Source organism: Thalia democratica, chromosome 1, assembly GCF_965202585.1.
Source record: "Thalia democratica chromosome 1, ktThaDemo2.hap1.1, whole genome shotgun sequence".
NCBI classification, from domain to species: domain Eukaryota; kingdom Metazoa; phylum Chordata; class Thaliacea; order Salpida; family Salpidae; genus Thalia; species Thalia democratica.
The window spans coordinates 46,890,588-46,910,192 of NC_139165.1; the positions used below are offsets into that span (position 1 = coordinate 46,890,588).

At 26.2% G+C, this 19,605-nt stretch overlaps 2 protein-coding genes and 1 pseudogene across 2 annotated transcripts; all 3 read right to left on the reverse strand.

The window, feature by feature from the left end:
• Positions 1–4,448: 4,448 nt before the first annotated feature.
• Positions 4,449–4,859, reverse strand: LOC145837226 (histone H3.3A-like). Its single transcript, XM_082945051.1, has one exon. The coding sequence runs from the start codon at positions 4,857–4,859 to the stop codon at positions 4,449–4,451; it is 411 nt and encodes a 136-aa protein (XP_082801177.1).
• Positions 4,860–10,739: 5,880 nt separating this feature from the next.
• LOC145835116 (histone H3.3-like) lies at positions 10,740–11,150 on the reverse strand. Its single transcript, XM_082942696.1, has one exon. The coding sequence runs from the start codon at positions 11,148–11,150 to the stop codon at positions 10,740–10,742; it is 411 nt and encodes a 136-aa protein (XP_082798822.1).
• Positions 11,151–18,867: 7,717 nt separating this feature from the next.
• On the reverse strand, positions 18,868–19,295 carry LOC145836675 (histone H3-like; annotated as a pseudogene).
• Between the last annotated feature and the right edge of the window lie 310 nt (positions 19,296–19,605).

Consider the following 19,605-nt stretch of genomic DNA (forward strand, 5'->3'; position numbering starts at 1 on the left):
TTAAGAAGAAGTCAATTGATAAAATAGTTTACTTTATGATAACAGTTGTTAAAGTTATTGATAATTTTGTTTTTGTGATATTTATCACGCGTTTGTATAAAGATAACGGACTAAAAAATTGTTTATTCATGTTATTTATAGACTCTTAGCTATTCTCTAACTAGCCATGTAAACCAACAACTTTATTTCGTTTTTAGCTTTAACTTTCTCAAGCTTGTCTTATCATAAGCGTCTAAAAAAATTACGACTGAAGTATTATTATAACCACATGCTAAACGTGTATAAATAGCTTTAATTGAATATCTTTACACCAATAAGTAATTTGGAAAGTGTTTCAGTAAGTTTTTGTACTTAGCAACTTTTACGAAGTTTTATTGTTATGCTATTTCTTAGAAACACTCACAAACTTAAAGTGTATAAATACTTTGAGAACTAAAGTTGTTGGTTTACATGGCTGGTATTTTATGACATGATAGATGATACAAAGCTTTGCATAATTAAAATATCCCTAAATGCACAACAGTGTTTTTGTTTCTTGAATAACTTTTTTTTCAGTTGTTTTTTTTTTATAATATAGATTATAGCCTCTAAAATTTTATTAAAAACTCAATTTGACCTAACGGACCGAATACTGATTAATGAAAATAAAAAAACTACGACTTATCTATTGTAATATTAAATTAATTTAAAGTAAAAGTTCCGATAAAAGACGCAAGTGGACCATTAAGCATAAACAAGTCAATATTTAAAATCACACTATTTGAATTAGTTTTTTAGAACATATTAATTTTTTTGATCCGGTTTGACTTTATATTATATTAGAATCAGGTCTTGATCCGGTGGATTACTAACTGCAAGCGATTGATAAGTGATGCTGTAAACTAATAATAAAACTAAAAATAGAATTTAGTTTTTCAAGTCGAATTGAATTTAGTTTAATTTTAAGTTCTACATTTAAAGCTACAAACGTCGATCTTTATTATTAAAAATATGCTTTAAGTCTTTTAACAAGTCTATAAAGTTTTGTATTTTTCAGAAGGCTTAAGTCAGTAAAACTCATAAACTTAAAAGTTAAACAACTTATGAATTTTTTAGATATTTTTTAACTTTTTGACGGTTTAAAATTTTCAGAAAGATCAAAAAAACAAACTAGTAAAAATATAAACTTTAACCTGAATTTCGCAATTAACTTAAAACTAATGTTAATCGATTTTGTAGAATCAAAAGTGTATTTAGAATATAACATTTGTAATTTTAGGGCTAATACTCAAAAAATCAAAATAGCTAAAAACACGAAAACATATGTATGGTATTGTTCAGTAAAGTTTCAATCATGAGATAAAACATACACAGGTATGCGACTTGTATTCACGACGATCAACATCAAAGCTGCTCGAAAAGTCCCGACACTGAAACAACGGAGCTTGTAACTGTTCTCGGGAATCAGATGACTGTGCCACGTGTCAACGGAGTAATGACACTTCTGATAGTTTTGACGTGCTTGTTCGTCGCAGCTTTCTTGACAACGTCCTTACTGTACTTTTCCAAAATCAAAAGAAAGACGGAGTCTCCTCTCACTTCGGCAAGCATCAGCATGGAAGAAAAATAAAATGTTACTGAAAACATATTCAGTTCTATAAGAAATACATTTTCTGTTTAGATATTTTTAATTACGATTTTTTGTTAATAAATAATGTCATTCTGACTTTATTTATTTGAAATGTAATGCTGTATTTTTCTTTATTCTTTTGATTTAAATACTCAATAGTTTGCTCAAACTTGTTCTTTTTTTTTTGAATTATACACTCTCGTTCTTTTATTTTAAATAGTACTAATCTTTATTTTAGAATTTCCTTGAAAAATCTTAAAGGGTTATAAAAATGTTAGTATCTCAAGTAAACTTTATACTTTACAAAAGAACATCACCTCAGGAAAAACTTTGTTTTTCGTTAAGATGCAATTTATCTTGTATATTTATCTTTTGTTTTTCTAAACTTAAGTAAACTTGATTAGCAATCATTGTTTTTTATCTTTACTGGAGGATAAACAAAACAATTTGATGCATAAAAGCTTAATTAGTTAAATTTCAGGAATCTGTGTAACATACAAATAAAGTTGTTTGAAAAAAAAACTCCAAGTTTTTAACTAAGGTGTAAATTTTTATACTATATACTACTTCTCTAAGGCTTTTAATAACATGTCTGCCTGTAAATCTTAATTATTTAAAATAAAAAACATAACAACGATAAAACTTAATATCAACATATAACTGATTGGATACTTAATTCTAATTCTTTTTTTTAACATAATTTTTTGCTCAGACTTCTGCCTTTGTTAGGAGTTTTCAGTCTTGTTGTTTTATATTCATAAAAATCTTTATTGTTTTTTAATTTGAATAAAAAATTTTAGGCATTTTGTTAAAATGTTAATAGCGCAATTGTTTCCATCAACAAATGTTTAATATTTTATAAATGCATGTGGTAGGTTAAGTATTTATGTAATCAAGCTTTATTAAATTTTTCAAAACTGTGTTATATGGCAAACAAAAATATAAATTAGATAAAATTTTATAAAAATTAGCATCTTTTTCTTTTTTTCAAACTAAAAGCTTTTAGTAAAACGAATGATACATTGAACTAGATAATAATTAATTAAATTTAGCTGAAGACTACTTCCTCCTAAAACATTTTATCTTTAATAATACACAGTTAGTTAATGACCCAAAGACGACAAAATGTTCTAGATAGTAAAATTTTAATTAATTTTTTTTTTAGTTATAAACTTTCATTCCATTATTTAGTAATCTTTTAACTAGCATTTTTTTATATTTAATTTATCACTGTGAAGCAAAAAGTTAACAAACTTTAATAAAATAAACATAAAAACTTAACACTACAGCATTTCAACTTTATTCTTGAAACGATTAAGATTTAATTTACTGAGAAAAAAACTAACATGTAGAAAGTAGATCATAACTTCAACAATAAAGTGTAGCAAAAAATGAAGAAAAAAATACTTTAAAAAGGTTTGTAAAATACCATTTGAAAACGGGGGTAGCATATTCAGTTCTATGCAATGCTAATTAAAAACAACTCAATCAAAAACATTGTTTAGTAAGAAAAGGTTTTTTTAACAGTTAGTAGCGCAGTACACACCGATCAAAGTCTTTTTCCTCGAATACGACGATCAGTTTTTCTTTGAACTTCAAAAATACTTTTTCAGTAAAACTGTTACTTGATTAAATTTATAAAACGACTAGTACGTTATAAACTTTTTTGTATCATTTAAAATATTAATAAGGCATTTCAGCTAGGCTTATTATAGTAATCTTATGTACTAAAAAGGATATGCATTAGCACAGTTGTTGTTGATCTTTAAAAAAATTACAATGCCCATTTAACTTCTTTAGAACCTTACTTTGCTTTAAGTTTACTACTGTTATCAGTACTTGTGATACAAACAACCTATAATTTTCCGTATAACTTATTTCTAATATTCATTTTGTGGTACAGGCTTTGTTTTTGCAAGTAAAGAATATTTTACTAATACGATAGATACATCCGTTTAAAATTAGTTTATTGTAATAGGTCTTTACTTCAAGAATTAAATAATTGTAGTCATTGTTTTTAGTCTGTTTTAACAAAAAAAAGTTTTGTATTTGTAGTATGTCCAGCATGAAACGAAAAAGCAAGTTTTAAATTATTAAAGTTTAAAAGACTTCAGTAATTGTTCAATTTAACTGAGGTTGTTGAAATACTTTTTTAATCTATGAATTCAAGTTGTTACAAATTAATTGTCAAATTTTATCGTTGCTTCGCTTTCAATTTAAGTAATAATTTTCAACTCTTGTTAATGATATTAAATAACTATTAATTAATTAATTGTTATTGTAGTTTTTAGAAATGAACAGAAATTAAATATTTCTATGAATATTTAAACTATTATTTCTAATTTCATACCCAAGTGACGGTTATTTTAAGGTAACAAAATACTTTAAACTTAAATGGAATCTATCGGTCTACCATATCCAGGAAAACTTAAAAAAAAACATAGATTCAGATGAAAATAACCATTAATATTATAAATCATCAATATACTTACATAAAACTCATCTAGAATGTTAATGTAAAATAAGTTTAATTTAAATATGCTACATCACATTTAATAAACATGAAGACTAAAGATTATCACATTTTAATTTTATTCATGAACGATTAAAGAATTCATTTATTGAAAAGAAAAATTATCATGTGGATTAAAATCATAACATAATTAATTAACCAAAATATAAAAATTTGAAGATAACATTATTTTGAAAGGACTTATAAAATATTATACATAAACTTTTTAAAGCGGGAGTATCGATGCTTAGTAAAAGTAATTCAGTCAGGACATTTTTTAAGTAAGAAAATGATTCTTTCAGCAGTTAGTGGCGCAGTTCACACCTATCAAGATCTTTCTCCCCGAATGCGACGGGCAAGCTGTATATCTTTTGGCATGATTGTCACTCTCTTTGCATGGATGGCACACAAGTTGGTGTCCTCGAAAATTCCGACCAAATAAGCTTCAGTGGCTGCTTGAAGCGCACCAATTGCAGCACTCTGGAAACGCACATCCGTCTGGAAGTCCTGAGCGATTTCACGAACGAGACGCTGGAAAGGCAACTTGCGGATCAACAGTTGAGTTGTCTTCTGGTATCTGCGTATCTCACGAAGAGCAACTGTTCCTGGGCGGTAGCGATAAGGCATCTTGACACCTACAGTTGCTGGTGCACTCTTGCGTGAAGCCTTGGTGACAAGTTGCTTGCGGGGGGCTTTTCCTCCGGTTGATTTGCGGGCTGTCTGCTTGGTGTTTACCATTTTCACTTTTCTTAATACGCTGTAAAATGAAATAAATGTAATTGTTTAACATACTTTATAGTGATATGTTTAAAGCTAATTTTTTTTATTCAAAAAATAAATAAAAAACTTAGTTTTTAGAATTTACCTAATGCTATTTGAATCTTAAGGTTATATTTTAAATCAAAACTAAAGGTCTAAAAGTTTTATTTAATATTTAAACATTCTTTAGTTTTCTCAAGTAAACAAGTACACAGAATTTCATTAATACTTAATAGTCATAATTTTATTTGATGAAATAACTTGAGATCTAAATTTATTTTGGTGCTAAAAACTTTATAAGCAATATAACTACTTTAATTCCACATATTAAATTTAATAATTCTATGATTTACTAAAAACTTGTACAGAGTTATTATATTGCTTAAACCCTACAAACTTTATCTACTTACTATCTTTATCATACTACAAGTGTATTTATATATCACAAACTGGCTATTTGTTTCATTGTAAAAACACAATACGTTATTGATAATTGTTCACATGTACTTACAAAATAAGTTGGCAAAAATACTGAGTTTAAACTAATATGACTTTTTAAAAATCTACAGATACATCTCGTTGTCAAATCACAGCAACTTTTTGTTTAATAATAAGGTATTGATTATATATAGGTTTTAGTATTTCAAACATCTAACATTTGGTTTAAATACTTCTAAGTTTATTATTAATTAATTTTTTTTAACGGATCAAAAGCATAAAAACAAATGTAAAAATAAAAAGCACTTATAGCCAAAAACTTAACTCTTGTATTAGCAGCCAAAAAAACATTTTTTGCTATTTTAGCAGCTTAATATTTAAAAAAAAATCATATTCAATACAGTATACATTTTAAATCAACCATTGGAGAATAGTAATTTTTATAGGACTGTTTTGTTAAGAAGATGTGAATTGATAAAAAAGTATGCTTTATGAAAACAGTTATTAAAATTATTGTTATTTTAATTGTGATACTTATCACGTGTTTATATAAAGAATACTGACTAAAAATATGCTTGTTTCCGTTAATAAAAAACTATTACTTATTATCTAACTAACCATGTAAACCAACAACCTTAGTATTCAAAGTATATACTATATTAAATTATTTAGCTATGAGCGTTTCTCAGAAAGTGCACAGCAATAAAAGTTCGTAAAAGTTGCTAAACACAAAAGCTAACTGAAACTTTTTCCAAGTTATTTATAGATTTAAAGATATTCAATTAGAGTGATTTATACACGTTAAGCGTGTGATTTTAATAATACTTTAGTCGTAACTTTTAGAAGTTTATGATTAGACAAGCTTAAGCAAGTTATAGCTAAAAATTTAAATAAAAGTAATTTATGATATAAACGATAAAAAATTATCTTATTTATTATAAATATCTCAGACTGCACAACAGTATTTTTGTTTATTGAATAAATTTTGTTCACTATAAGTATTTTTTTTTAAGTTGAATCCTTCGAAATTTTATTAAAAACTCGATTTTTATCTACCGGATCAAATACTAATTGTTTGAATAAAAATAATGTTTTTGTTGAAATATTAAACTAAGTTTACTACAAAAATTTGCTTCAAAAACACTTATGGACCACTAAGCATAAACAACTAATTATTTAAAATCACACTATTTCGAATCAGTATTTTGAACATATTTATTTGTTGGATCTGGTTCCGGCTTTATGTTAATTTGAAAAAAGGTCCGGATCCGGTACATTATCAACTAAAGCGATTAATAAATAATGCTGTAAATTAACAAATAAATTTAAACGTAGAGCTTTGTTTTTTAATCTAATTAAATTAAGCTTAATTTTATGTTCTGCATTTAAAAGCTACAAACGTCGATCTTTATTATTAAAAAATATTTAAAGTCTGTAAACAAGCCTATCAGTTTTGTACTTTTCAGAAGCCTCAAATTGTTAATAAAACTCATCTACATAATTTATAAACAATTTCTGATTTTTTTTTTTGAATTCTTATAAGTTTTATAATTTACAGAAATAGCAAATTTCAAACCAGTAAAAATAGAAACTTTAAACTCAATTCCCCATTTACTTAAAACTAATTTTAATCGATTTTATAGAATCAAAAGTGTATTTAGAACATTACATTTGTAATTTTAGGGCTAAAACTCAAAGAATGAAAAAACAGCTTAAAACAAAAAAACATATGTATGGTACTGTTCACTGAAATTTTAATCATGTAATAAAACATTCACATATATGCGAATTGCATTCACGACGATAAACATCAAGGCTGCTCGGAAAGTCCCGACACTGAAACAACGGAGCTCGTAACTGTTCTCGGGAATCAGATAACTGTGTCGCACGTAAACGGAGTAATGACACTTCTGATAGTTTTGACGTGCTTATTCGTCGCAGCTTTCTTGACAACGTCCTTACTGTACTTTTCCAAAATCAAAAGAAAGACGGAGTCTCCTCTCACTTCGGCAAGCATCAGCATGGAAGAAAAATAAAATGTTACTGAAAACATATTCAGTTCTATAAGAAATACATTTTCTGTTTAGATATTTTTAATTACGATTTTTTGTTAATAAATAATTTCATTCTGACTCAAAGTTATCTGAAATGTGATGTTGGTTTGTTAACTTTAGTCTTAAGTAAAACATCATGAGCGTGATGTACTTTTCTTTATTAATTCGATTTAATAACTCAATATTTTGCTCAAACTTGTTCCCTTTCTAGAATAATACACTATCGTACTTTTATTTTGAATAAAACAAGTCTTAATTTTTGAAATTCGTTGAAAAACCTAAAAGGGTTGTAAACATGTTAGTATCTCAAGTAAACTTTATACTTTACAAATGAACATTACCTCAGGAAAAACTTTGTTTTTTGTTAAGATGAAATTTATCTTGAATATTTTTCTTTTATTTCTTTTTAAAACTTGATTACACAATCATTGTTTTTATCTTTATTTGAGGAAAAAAAAATATTTGATGCATGAAAGCTTAATTAGTTGAATTTCAGAAATCTATGTAACATTCAAATCAAGTTCTTTGAAGAATAAGCTACAAGTTTTTTAACTAAGGTGTAATTTTTTTTTACTATATACTACTTCTATAAGGCTTTTAATAAGATGTCTGCCTGTAAATCTTAATTAATTAAAATAAAAAAAGTAACAACGATAAAACTTAATATCAACATATAACTGATTGGATACTCAATTCTAATTAGTTTTTTTAACATAATTTTTTGCTCAGACTTTTGCCTTTGTTAGGAGTTTTCAGTCTTGTTGTTTTATATTCATAAAAATCTTCAATATTTTAAACTTGAGTAAAAAACTTTAAGATATTTCATTAAAATGTTAGTAGCACAAGTAAACTTTATATACGTTAGCTTTTCGTTGATATTAAATTTATCTAGTGATTTTTTTTGTTTTTTTTCATGATGTTAAACTTCATTACACAATCATAAATTTTATCTTTATTCAAGGATAAACAAAACAACTAAGTGCATGAAAGCTGAAACAGTTACAAATTTAAAATCTGTTAAACGTAATAAAATAAAAGAAACTAATTTAAAAGGTAAATGTAAGAAACTTTTATTTTTTTACGTTAAACTTAAAAAGTTTAGATGTCTTTTACTTCCTTAAAGCTTTTAATAAGATGTTTGGAAGAAAAATTTTATTTTATTTTTAATTATAAGCGTTAATAAATTACATCATATAAAAGCTTGATAATGTGCCTAATATAGATTTAATTTTTCTTAAAATTTACTAACAGCACATAAATTGGCTTTCAAATGAGCAATTTTTAAAGAAAAATCACCTAATACTTTATCAACTTCATGGACTGTACTTCATAAAAAGGCTGCGGACTCCTGCTTTGAAGTATCAACATTTATTAAGTTTATAAGTTTACATTGTAAGTAGTCCAACAGTTTTTGAGTTTTTAGATAAAACAGTACTGTCAACTCCTATACTCAATATAAAATCGACAGCTACTAAAAAGATAACTAGCATTTTATTTTTAATCGCTTCCATCAACAAATGTTTAAATTTTTTTAAATGCATGTGGTAGGTTAAGTATTTATGTAATCAAGCATTAATAAATATTTCAATACTGTGTTATATGGCAAACAAAAATATAAATTAGATAAAATTTTATAAAAATTAGCAACTTTTTCTTTTTTTCAAACTAAAAGCTTTTAGTAAAACGAAGAAAATATTGAACTAGATGATAATTAATTAAATTTAGCTGAAGACTACTTCCTCCTAAAACATTTTATCTTTAAAAATGCACAGTTAGTTAATAACCCAAAGACGACAAAATGTTCTAGATAGTAAAATTTTAAGTAATTTTTTTTTAGTTATAAACTTTCATTCCATTATTTAGTAATCTTTTAAATAGCATTTTTTTAGATTTTATTTATCACTGTGAAGCAAAAAGTTAACAAACTTTAATAAAATAAACATAAAAACTTAAGACTACAGCATTTCAACATTTTTCTTGAAACGATTAAAATTTAATTTACTGAAAAAGAAAACTGACATGTAGAAAGTAGATCATAACTTCCACAATAAAGTGTAGCAAAAAATGAAGAAAACATTACTTTAAAAAGGTTTGTAAAATACCATTTGAAAACGGGGGTAGCAATGCTAATTAAAAACAACTCAATCAAAAACATTGTTTAGTAAGAAAAGAATTTTCTAACAGTTAGTAGCGCAGTAAACTCCGATCAAAATGTTTTTCCTCGATGCGACGATCAGTTTATCTTTGAACTTTAAAAATACTTTTTCAGTAAAGATGTTACTTGTTTAAATTTATAAAAAGACAAGTACGTTATTAATTTTTTTATATAATTTTAAAAAATAATAAGGCATTTAAGCTAGGCTCCATTTTAGTAATTCTTATATACTAAATAAGATATGCTTTAGCACAGTTGTTGTTGATCTTTAAAAAAAATTACAATGCCCATTTAACTTCTTTAGAGCCTTACTTTGCTTTAAGTTTACAACTGTTATCAGTACTTGTGTTACAAACAACCTATAATTTTCCGTAGAACTTGTTTCTAATTTTCATTTTGTGGTATAAGCTTTGTTTTTGCAAGTTAAAAATATTTTACTAATGCTACAGATACAACTGTTTAAAATTAGTTTATTGTAATAGATTTTTTATTTCAAGAATTAAATAGTTGTAGTCATTGTCTTCAGTCTGTTTTAACAAATAAAGTTTTGTATTTGTAGTTTGTCCAGCATAAAATGAAAAAGCAAGTTTTAAATTATTTAAGTTTGAAAGACTTGACTAATTGTTCATTTAAACTTAGGTTGAAATATTTTTTTCATCTATGAACTTAAGTTGTGACTAATTTAAGTAATAATTTTAAACATTTGTTAATAAAACTAAAAAAGTTAAAAAACTAGTTGTGTTTTTCGGTCTTTCTAATAAGTATTATTGTAATTTTTAGAGTGAACAGAAATTTAATATCTTTATGAATATTTAAAATAACATATCTAACTACATACATTAATATTATAAATCATCATTAAACTTACATAACACTCATCTAGAATGTTAATGTAAAATAAGTTTAATTTAAATATGCTACATAACATTTGATAAACATAAACTAAAGATTATCACATTGCAATTTTATTCATGAACGATTAAAGAATTCATCTGTTGAAAAGAAAATTTATCATGTGGATAAAATCATAACCTAATAAATTAACTAAAATATAAAAGTTAGAAGATAACATTATATTGAAAGGACTTATAAAATATTATACCTTAACTTTTTATAACGGGAGTATCGATGCATAGTAAAATTAATTCATTCATAAAAATTTCTATAGTAAGAAAGGATTCTTTCAGCAGTTAGTAGCGCAGTTCGCACCTATCAAGCTCTTTCTCCTCGAATGCGACGAGCAAGCTGTATATCTTTTGGCATGATTGTCACTCTCTTTGCATGGATGGCACACAAGTTGGTGTCCTCGAACAGACCCACTAAATAAGCTTCAGCGGCTGCTTGAAGCGCACCAATTGCAGCGCTCTGGAAACGCACATCCGTCTTGAAGTCCTGAGCGATTTCACGAACGAGACGCTGGAAAGGCAACTTGCGGATCAATAGTTCAGTGGACTTCTGGTATCTGCGGATCTCGCGAAGAGCAACGGTTCCTGGGCGGTAGCGATGAGGCTTCTTGACACCTCCAGTTGCTGGTGCACTCTTGCGTGCACCCTTGGTTGCAAGTTGCTTGCGGGGGGCTTTTCCTCCGGTTGATTTGCGGGCTGTCTGCTTGGTTTTTGCCATTTTCACTTTCTTTATACGCTGTAAAATGAAATAGATTTAATTATGTAACATACTTTATAGTGATGTGTTTAAAGCTAATTTTTTAATTAAAAAAAAATCAGAAATTATTTAATGCTAGTTAAATCTACGGTTTATATTTTAAATTAAAACTAAAGGTCTTAATAAGTTTAATTTAGTACTTAAACTTTCTTAAGTTTTCTAAAGTAACCAAATGCACAAAATTTCATTAAAAAACGATCACTTTAAAAACAAGTATTAATTTCATACTTTAAATAATTTGACTAAACATCAAAAGAATTCTGACTATTAGAAAAACTAAAACTTGAAATGCTTTTGATTAAACTGGTAGTTTGAATAGTTCTTGATTAAATAGTAAGAAGTTTACAGCTTTCAAAGCATTTCTAAGCAATTAATATTTCAAGTGGCACATTATAAAAGGCTTAACTCTGTGGTAATCAAGTAATTTTTCTTGATAAAATTAACTGGATATTTAAATTTATTTTAGAGCTAAAAGCTTTATAAGCAGTATAACTATTTTAATTCCACCGATTAAACTTCTTAAATTCTATGATTAACTATTAATTTTTGCAGAAATTTTAAACTTCTTAAATCCTACTAACTATATCTACTTGTTACCATTTACATGCAACCACAGTATTTATATATCACAAACTGGCTATTTGTTTAATTGTAAATACACAATATGTGATTGATAATTGTTAACTTGTACTTACAAAAATAAGTTAGCAAAAATACTTAATTATAACTAATATGACTTTTTACAAATCTACAGATATTATATAGTTGTCAAATCAAAGCAACTTTTTGTTTAATAATAAGGTATTGAATGTATATAGCTTTTAGTATTTTTAATCACATCTAACATTTGGTTTTAATACTTCAAAGTTTTTTTTAATTAATGTTTTTTTGTTTAACGGATCAAAAGCGTAAAAACAAATGTAAGCATAAAGTGCACTTATAGCCAAAAACTTAACTCTTGTATTAGCAACCAAAAAAACATGTTTTGCTATTTTAGCAGCTTAATATTTTTAGAAACTCGTATTCAATACACATACAGTATATATATTAAATCAACCATTGGAGAATAGTAATTTTTATAGGACTGTTTTGTTAAAAAGATGTGAATTGATAAAAAAGTTTACTTTATGAAAACAGTTATTAAAATTATTGATATTTTAATTGTGATAGTTATATATAGAATACTGACTAAAAATTTTCATTTCTGTTAATTGAAAACTATTAGTTATTCTCTATTTAGGCATTTAAACCAACAACCTTAGTATTTTAAGTATTTATTACATGAGGTTATTTAGCTATGAGCGTTTCTCAGAAAGTGCACAACAATAAAAGTTCGTAAAAGTTGCTAAACACAAAAGCTAATTGAAACTTTTTCCAAGTTATTTATTGATTTAAAGATATTCAATTAGAGTGATTTATACACGTTAAGCGTGTGGTTATGGTAATACTTTAGTCGTAACTTTTAGAAACTTATGATATGCCAAGCTTAAGCAAGTTATAACTAAAAATTTAAATGAAAGTAATCTATGATATAAACGATAAATATATATAAATATATAAATATTTAATAATATAAATATCTCAGATTGCACAACAGTATTTTTATTTATTCAATAGATTTTGTTCACTATAAGTTTTTTTTAATAAGTTATAGCCTTTAAAGTTTTATTAAAAACTCGATTTTGATCTACCGGATCAAATACTAATTGTTTGAATAAAAATAATGTTTTTGTCGAGTTATTAAAATAAATTTACAACAAAAATTTGCTTAAAAAACACAAGTGGACCATTAAGCATAAATCAGTTAATATTTAAAAGCACACTCTTTTGAATCAATATTTTGAACATATTTATTTATTGGATCAAGTTCCGGCTTTATCTTAATTTTACTTACAGCTCTGGATCCGGTAGTTTATCAACTAAAGCGATTAATAAGTGATGCACTAAATTAACAAATAAAAATAAAAGTAGAGCTTTTTTTTTAATCTAATTAAATTAAGTTTAATTTTAAGTTTTACATTTAAAAGCTACAAACGAAGATCTTTATTATCAAAAAATATCTAAAGTCTGTATTTAGGCTTATAAGTTTTGTATTTTTCAGAAGCTTCAAATTGTTAGTATAACTCACATACATAAAATTTAAACAATATCTGTTTTTTTTTTTGAACTCTTATACGTTTTAAAATTTACAGAAAGAGCAAATTTCAAACTAGTAAAAATTAAAATTTTAAGCTCAGTTCCCCATTTACTTAAAAAAATGTTTAATCGATTTTATGGAAACAAAAGTTTATTTAGGACAATACATTGTAATTTTAGGGCTAAAACTCAAAGAATAAAAAAATAGCTATAAAAAAAATATATGTTTGGTACTGTTTACTGAAATTTTAATAATGTAATAAAACATACACAGTTTCTAATACGCGACTTGTATTCACGACGATCAACATCAAGGCTGCTCGAAAAGTCCCGACACTGAAACAACGGAGCTCGTAACTGTTCTCGGGAATCAGATGACTGTGCCACGCGTCAACGGAGTAATGACACTCCTGATAGTTTTGGCGTGCTTGTTCGGCGCAGCTTTCTTTACAATGTCATTTCTGTTTTTTGCCAAGATCAAAAGAAAGGCAGAGTCTCCTCGCACTTCGACAAGCATCAGCATGGAAGAAAAATAAAATGTAAATTCTATGATTAACTATTAATTTTTGCAGAAATTTTAAACTTCTTAAATCCTACTAACTATATCTACTTGTTACCATTTACATGCAACCACAGTATTTATATATCACAAACTGGCTATTTGTTTAATTGTAAATACACAATATGTGATTGATAATTGTTAACTTGTACTTACAAAAATAAGTTAGCAAAAATACTTAATTATAACTAATATGACTTTTTACAAATCTACAGATATTATATAGTTGTCAAATCAAAGCAACTTTTTGTTTAATAATAAGGTATTGAATGTATATAGCTTTTAGTATTTTTAATCACATCTAACATTTGGTTTTAATACTTCAAAGTTTTTTTTAATTAATGTTTTTTTGTTTAACGGATCAAAAGCGTAAAAACAAATGTAAGCATAAAGTGCACTTATAGCCAAAAACTTAACTCTTGTATTAGCAACCAAAAAAACATGTTTTGCTATTTTAGCAGCTTAATATTTTTAGAAACTCGTATTCAATACACATACAGTATATATATTAAATCAACCATTGGAGAATAGTAATTTTTATAGGACTGTTTTGTTAAAAAGATGTGAATTGATAAAAAAGTTTACTTTATGAAAACAGTTATTAAAATTATTGATATTTTAATTGTGATAGTTATATATAGAATACTGACTAAAAATTTTCATTTCTGTTAATTGAAAACTATTAGTTATTCTCTATTTAGGCATTTAAACCAACAACCTTAGTATTTTAAGTATTTATTACATGAGGTTATTTAGCTATGAGCGTTTCTCAGAAAGTGCACAACAATAAAAGTTCGTAAAAGTTGCTAAACACAAAAGCTAATTGAAACTTTTTCCAAGTTATTTATTGATTTAAAGATATTCAATTAGAGTGATTTATACACGTTAAGCGTGTGGTTATGGTAATACTTTAGTCGTAACTTTTAGAAACTTATGATATGCCAAGCTTAAGCAAGTTATAACTAAAAATTTAAATGAAAGTAATCTATGATATAAACGATAAATATATATAAATATATAAATATTTAATAATATAAATATCTCAGATTGCACAACAGTATTTTTATTTATTCAATAGATTTTGTTCACTATAAGTTTTTTTTAATAAGTTATAGCCTTTAAAGTTTTATTAAAAACTCGATTTTGATCTACCGGATCAAATACTAATTGTTTGAATAAAAATAATGTTTTTGTCGAGTTATTAAAATAAATTTACAACAAAAATTTGCTTAAAAAACACAAGTGGACCATTAAGCATAAATCAGTTAATATTTAAAAGCACACTCTTTTGAATCAATATTTTGAACATATTTATTTATTGGATCAAGTTCCGGCTTTATCTTAATTTTACTTACAGCTCTGGATCCGGTAGTTTATCAACTAAAGCGATTAATAAGTGATGCACTAAATTAACAAATAAAAATAAAAGTAGAGCTTTTTTTTTAATCTAATTAAATTAAGTTTAATTTTAAGTTTTACATTTAAAAGCTACAAACGAAGATCTTTATTATCAAAAAATATCTAAAGTCTGTATTTAGGCTTATAAGTTTTGTATTTTTCAGAAGCTTCAAATTGTTAGTATAACTCACATACATAAAATTTAAACAATATCTGTTTTTTTTTTTGAACTCTTATACGTTTTAAAATTTACAGAAAGAGCAAATTTCAAACTAGTAAAAATTAAAATTTTAAGCTCAGTTCCCCATTTACTTAAAAAAATGTTTAATCGATTTTATGGAAACAAAAGTTTATTTAGGACAATACATTGTAATTTTAGGGCTAAAACTCAAAGAATAAAAAAATAGCTATAAAAAAAATATATGTTTGGTACTGTTTACTGAAATTTTAATAATGTAATAAAACATACACAGTTTCTAATACGCGACTTGTATTCACGACGATCAACATCAAGGCTGCTCGAAAAGTCCCGACACTGAAACAACGGAGCTCGTAACTGTTCTCGGGAATCAGATGACTGTGCCACGCGTCAACGGAGTAATGACACTCCTGATAGTTTTGGCGTGCTTGTTCGGCGCAGCTTTCTTTACAATGTCATTTCTGTTTTTTGCCAAAATCAAAAGAAAGGCAGAGTCTCCTCTCACTTCGGCAAGCATCAGCATGGAAGAAAAATAAAATGTTACTGGAAACATATTCAATTCTATAAGAAACGTTTTTTCTGTTTAGATAATTTTAATTATGATTTTATGTGAATGAATAATGTCATTCTGACTTTATTTATTTGAAATGTAATGCTGTATTTTTCTTTATTCTTTTGATTTAAATACTCAATAGTTTGCTCAAACTTGTTCTTTTTTTTTTTGAATTATACACTCTCGTTCTTTTATTTCAAATAATACTAATCTTTATTTAAGAATTTCCTTGAAAAATCTTACAGGGTTGTAAAAATGTTAGTATCTCAAGTAAACTTTATACATTACAAAAGAACATCACCTCAGGAAAAACTTTGTTTTTCGTTAAGATGCAATTTATCTTGTATAATTATCTTTTATTTTTCTAAACTTAAGTAAACTTGATTACGCAATCATTTTTTTTTATCTATACTGGAGGATAAACAAAACAATTTGATGCATAAAAGCTTAATTAGTTAAATTTCAGGAATCTGTGTAACATACAAATAAAGTTCTTTGAAAAATAAACTCCAAGTTTTTAACTAAGGTGTAAATTTTTATACTGTATACTACCTTTCTAAGGCTTTTATTAAGATGTCTGCCTGTAAATCTTAATCATTTAAAATAAAAAAACATAACAACGATAAAACTTAATATCAACATATAACTGATTGGATACTCAATTCTAATTCGTTTTTTTAACATAATTTTTTGCTCAGACTTCTGCCTTTGTTAGGAGTTTTCAGTCTTGTTGTTTATATTCATAAAAATCTTTATATTTTTTAATTCGAATAAAAAAATTTAGGCATTTTGTTAAAATGTTAATAGCTCAATTGTTTCCATCAACAAATTTTTAATATTTTTTAAATGCATGTTGTAGGTTAAGTATTTATGTAACCAAGCTTTATTAAATTTTTCAATACTGTGTTATATGGCAAACAAAAATATAAATTAGATAAAATTTTATAAAAATCAGCATTTTTTTCTTTTTTTTCAAACTAAAAGCTTTTAGTAAAACGAAGGATACATTGAACTAGATGATAATTAACTAAATTTAGTTGAAGACTACTTCCTCCTAAAACATTTTATCTTTAATAATACACAGTTAGTTAATGACCCAAAGACGACAAAATGTTCTAGATGGTAAAATTTTAATTAATTTTTTTTTTTAGTTATAAACTTTCATTCCATTATTTAGTAATCTTTTAACTAGCATTTTTTTATATTTCATTTATCACTGTGAAGCAAAAAGTTAACAAACTTTAATAAAATAAACATAAAAACTTAAGACTACAGCATTTCAACTTTATTCTTGAAACGATTGAAATTTAATTTACTGAAAAGAAAACTGACATGTAGAAAGTAGATCATAACTTCAACAATAAAGTGTAGCAAAAAATGAAGAAAACATTACTTTAAAAAGGTTTGTAAAAAACCATTTGAAAACGGGGGTAGCAATGCTAATTAAAAACAACTCAATCAAAAACATTGTTTAGTAAGAAAAGGATTTTTTAACAGTTAGTAGCGCAGTACACAGCGATCAAAATCTTTTTCCTCGAATGCTACGATCAGTTTATCTTTGAACTTCAAAAATACTTTTTCAGTAAAACTGTTACTTGATTAAATTTATAAAACGACTAGTACGTTATAAACTTTTTTATATCATTTAAAATATTATTAAGGCATTTCAGCTAGGCTCAATTTTAGTAATCTTATGAACTAAAAAAGATATGCTTTAGCACAGTTGTTGTTGATCTTTAAAAAAATTACAATGCCCTTTAAACTTCTTTAGAACCTTACTTTGCTTTAAGTTTACTACTGTTATCAGTACTTGTGTTACAAACAACCTATAATTTTCCGTATAATTTATTTCTAATTTTCATTTTGTGGTATAAGCTTTGTTTTTGCAAGTAAAAAATATTTTACTAATACGATAGATACATCAGTTTAAAATTAGTTTATTGTAATAGGTCTTTACTTCAAGAATTAATTAGTTGTAGTCATTGTTTTTAGTCTGTTTTAACAAAAAAAGTTTTGTTTTTGTAGTTTGTCCAGCATAAAACGAAAAAGCAAGTTTAAAATTATTAAAGTTTGAAAGACTTCAGTATTTGTTCAATTTAACTGAGGTTGTTGAAATACTTTTTTAATCTATGAATTTAAGTTGTTACAAATTAATTGTCAAATTTTATCATTGCTTCGCTTTCAATTCAAGTAATAATTTTCAACTCTTGTTAATGAAATAAAAATAATAAAAATTAGTTTAGATTGTTGTTTTAGGTTTTTTTAATAAGTATAGTTGTAGTTTTTAAAAATGAACAGAAATTAAATATTTCTATGAATATTTAAACTAACATTTCTAATTACATACCCAAGTGACGGTTATTTTAAGGTAACAAAATACTTTAAACTTAATTGGAATCTATCGGTCTACCATATCCAAGAAGACTTAAAAAACTTAAATTCAGATGAAAATAACCATTAATATTATAAATCATCATTATACTTACATAAAACTCAACTTGAATGTTAATGTAAAATAAGTTTAATTTAAATATGCTGCATCACATTTAATAAACATGAAGACTTAAGATTATCACATTGAAATTTTATTCATGAACGATTAAAGAATTCATTTATTGAAAAGAAAAATTATCATGTGGAATAAAATCATGACCTAATTAATTAACCAAAATATAAAAATTTGAAAATAACATTATTTTGAAAGACTTATAAAATATTATACATTAACTTTTTATAGCGGGAGTATCGATGCTTAGTAAAATTAATTCAGTCATCAAAATTTCTTTAGTACGAAAATGATTCTTTCATCAGTTAGTAGCGCAGTTCACACCAATCAAGATCTTTCTCCTCGAATGCGACGAGTAAGCTGTATATCTTTCGGCATGATAGTCACTCTCTTTGCATGGATAGCACACAAGTTGGTGTCCTCGAAAATTCCGAATAAATAAGCTTCAGTGGCTCCTTGAATAGCAAGATTGCAGCGCTCTGGAAACGCAGATCCGTCTTGAAGTCCTGAGCGATTTCACGAACGAGACGCTGAAAAGGCAACTTGCGGATCAACAGTTCAGTTGACTTCTGGTATCTGCGGATCTCTCGAAGAGCAGCGGTTCCTGGGCGGTAGCGATGAGGCTTCTTGACACCTTCAGTTGCTGGTTGACTCTTGCGTGCACCCTTGGTGGCAAGTTGCTTGCGAGAGGCTTTTCCTCCGGTTGATTTGCGGGCTGTTTGTTTTGTTTTGGTATTTTGCTTGGTTCTTGCCATTTCAACTTTGTTTAAAACGCTGTTAAGTGTTATAGGTTGAATAAATTATCTACAATTTAGAAATGACAATAAACTTTTATGCTCTTTTAAATAAAATTACGTTTGCTAATAGTTTGTTCTTCAAAGTTACACATTTTCATTCATGCAAACAAGGTTTTGAAATGGTTAAAATTAAAATTACTCAAGTGATAATTCCAATTCACAACGATTGGTTAATGAAATAAACCGTTTTAGCAAATTTGATTTTTTTTAAGTTCGCATAAGTACAATTATAAATCTAATAACAACCGTCTTGAAGTCTAACATCAAC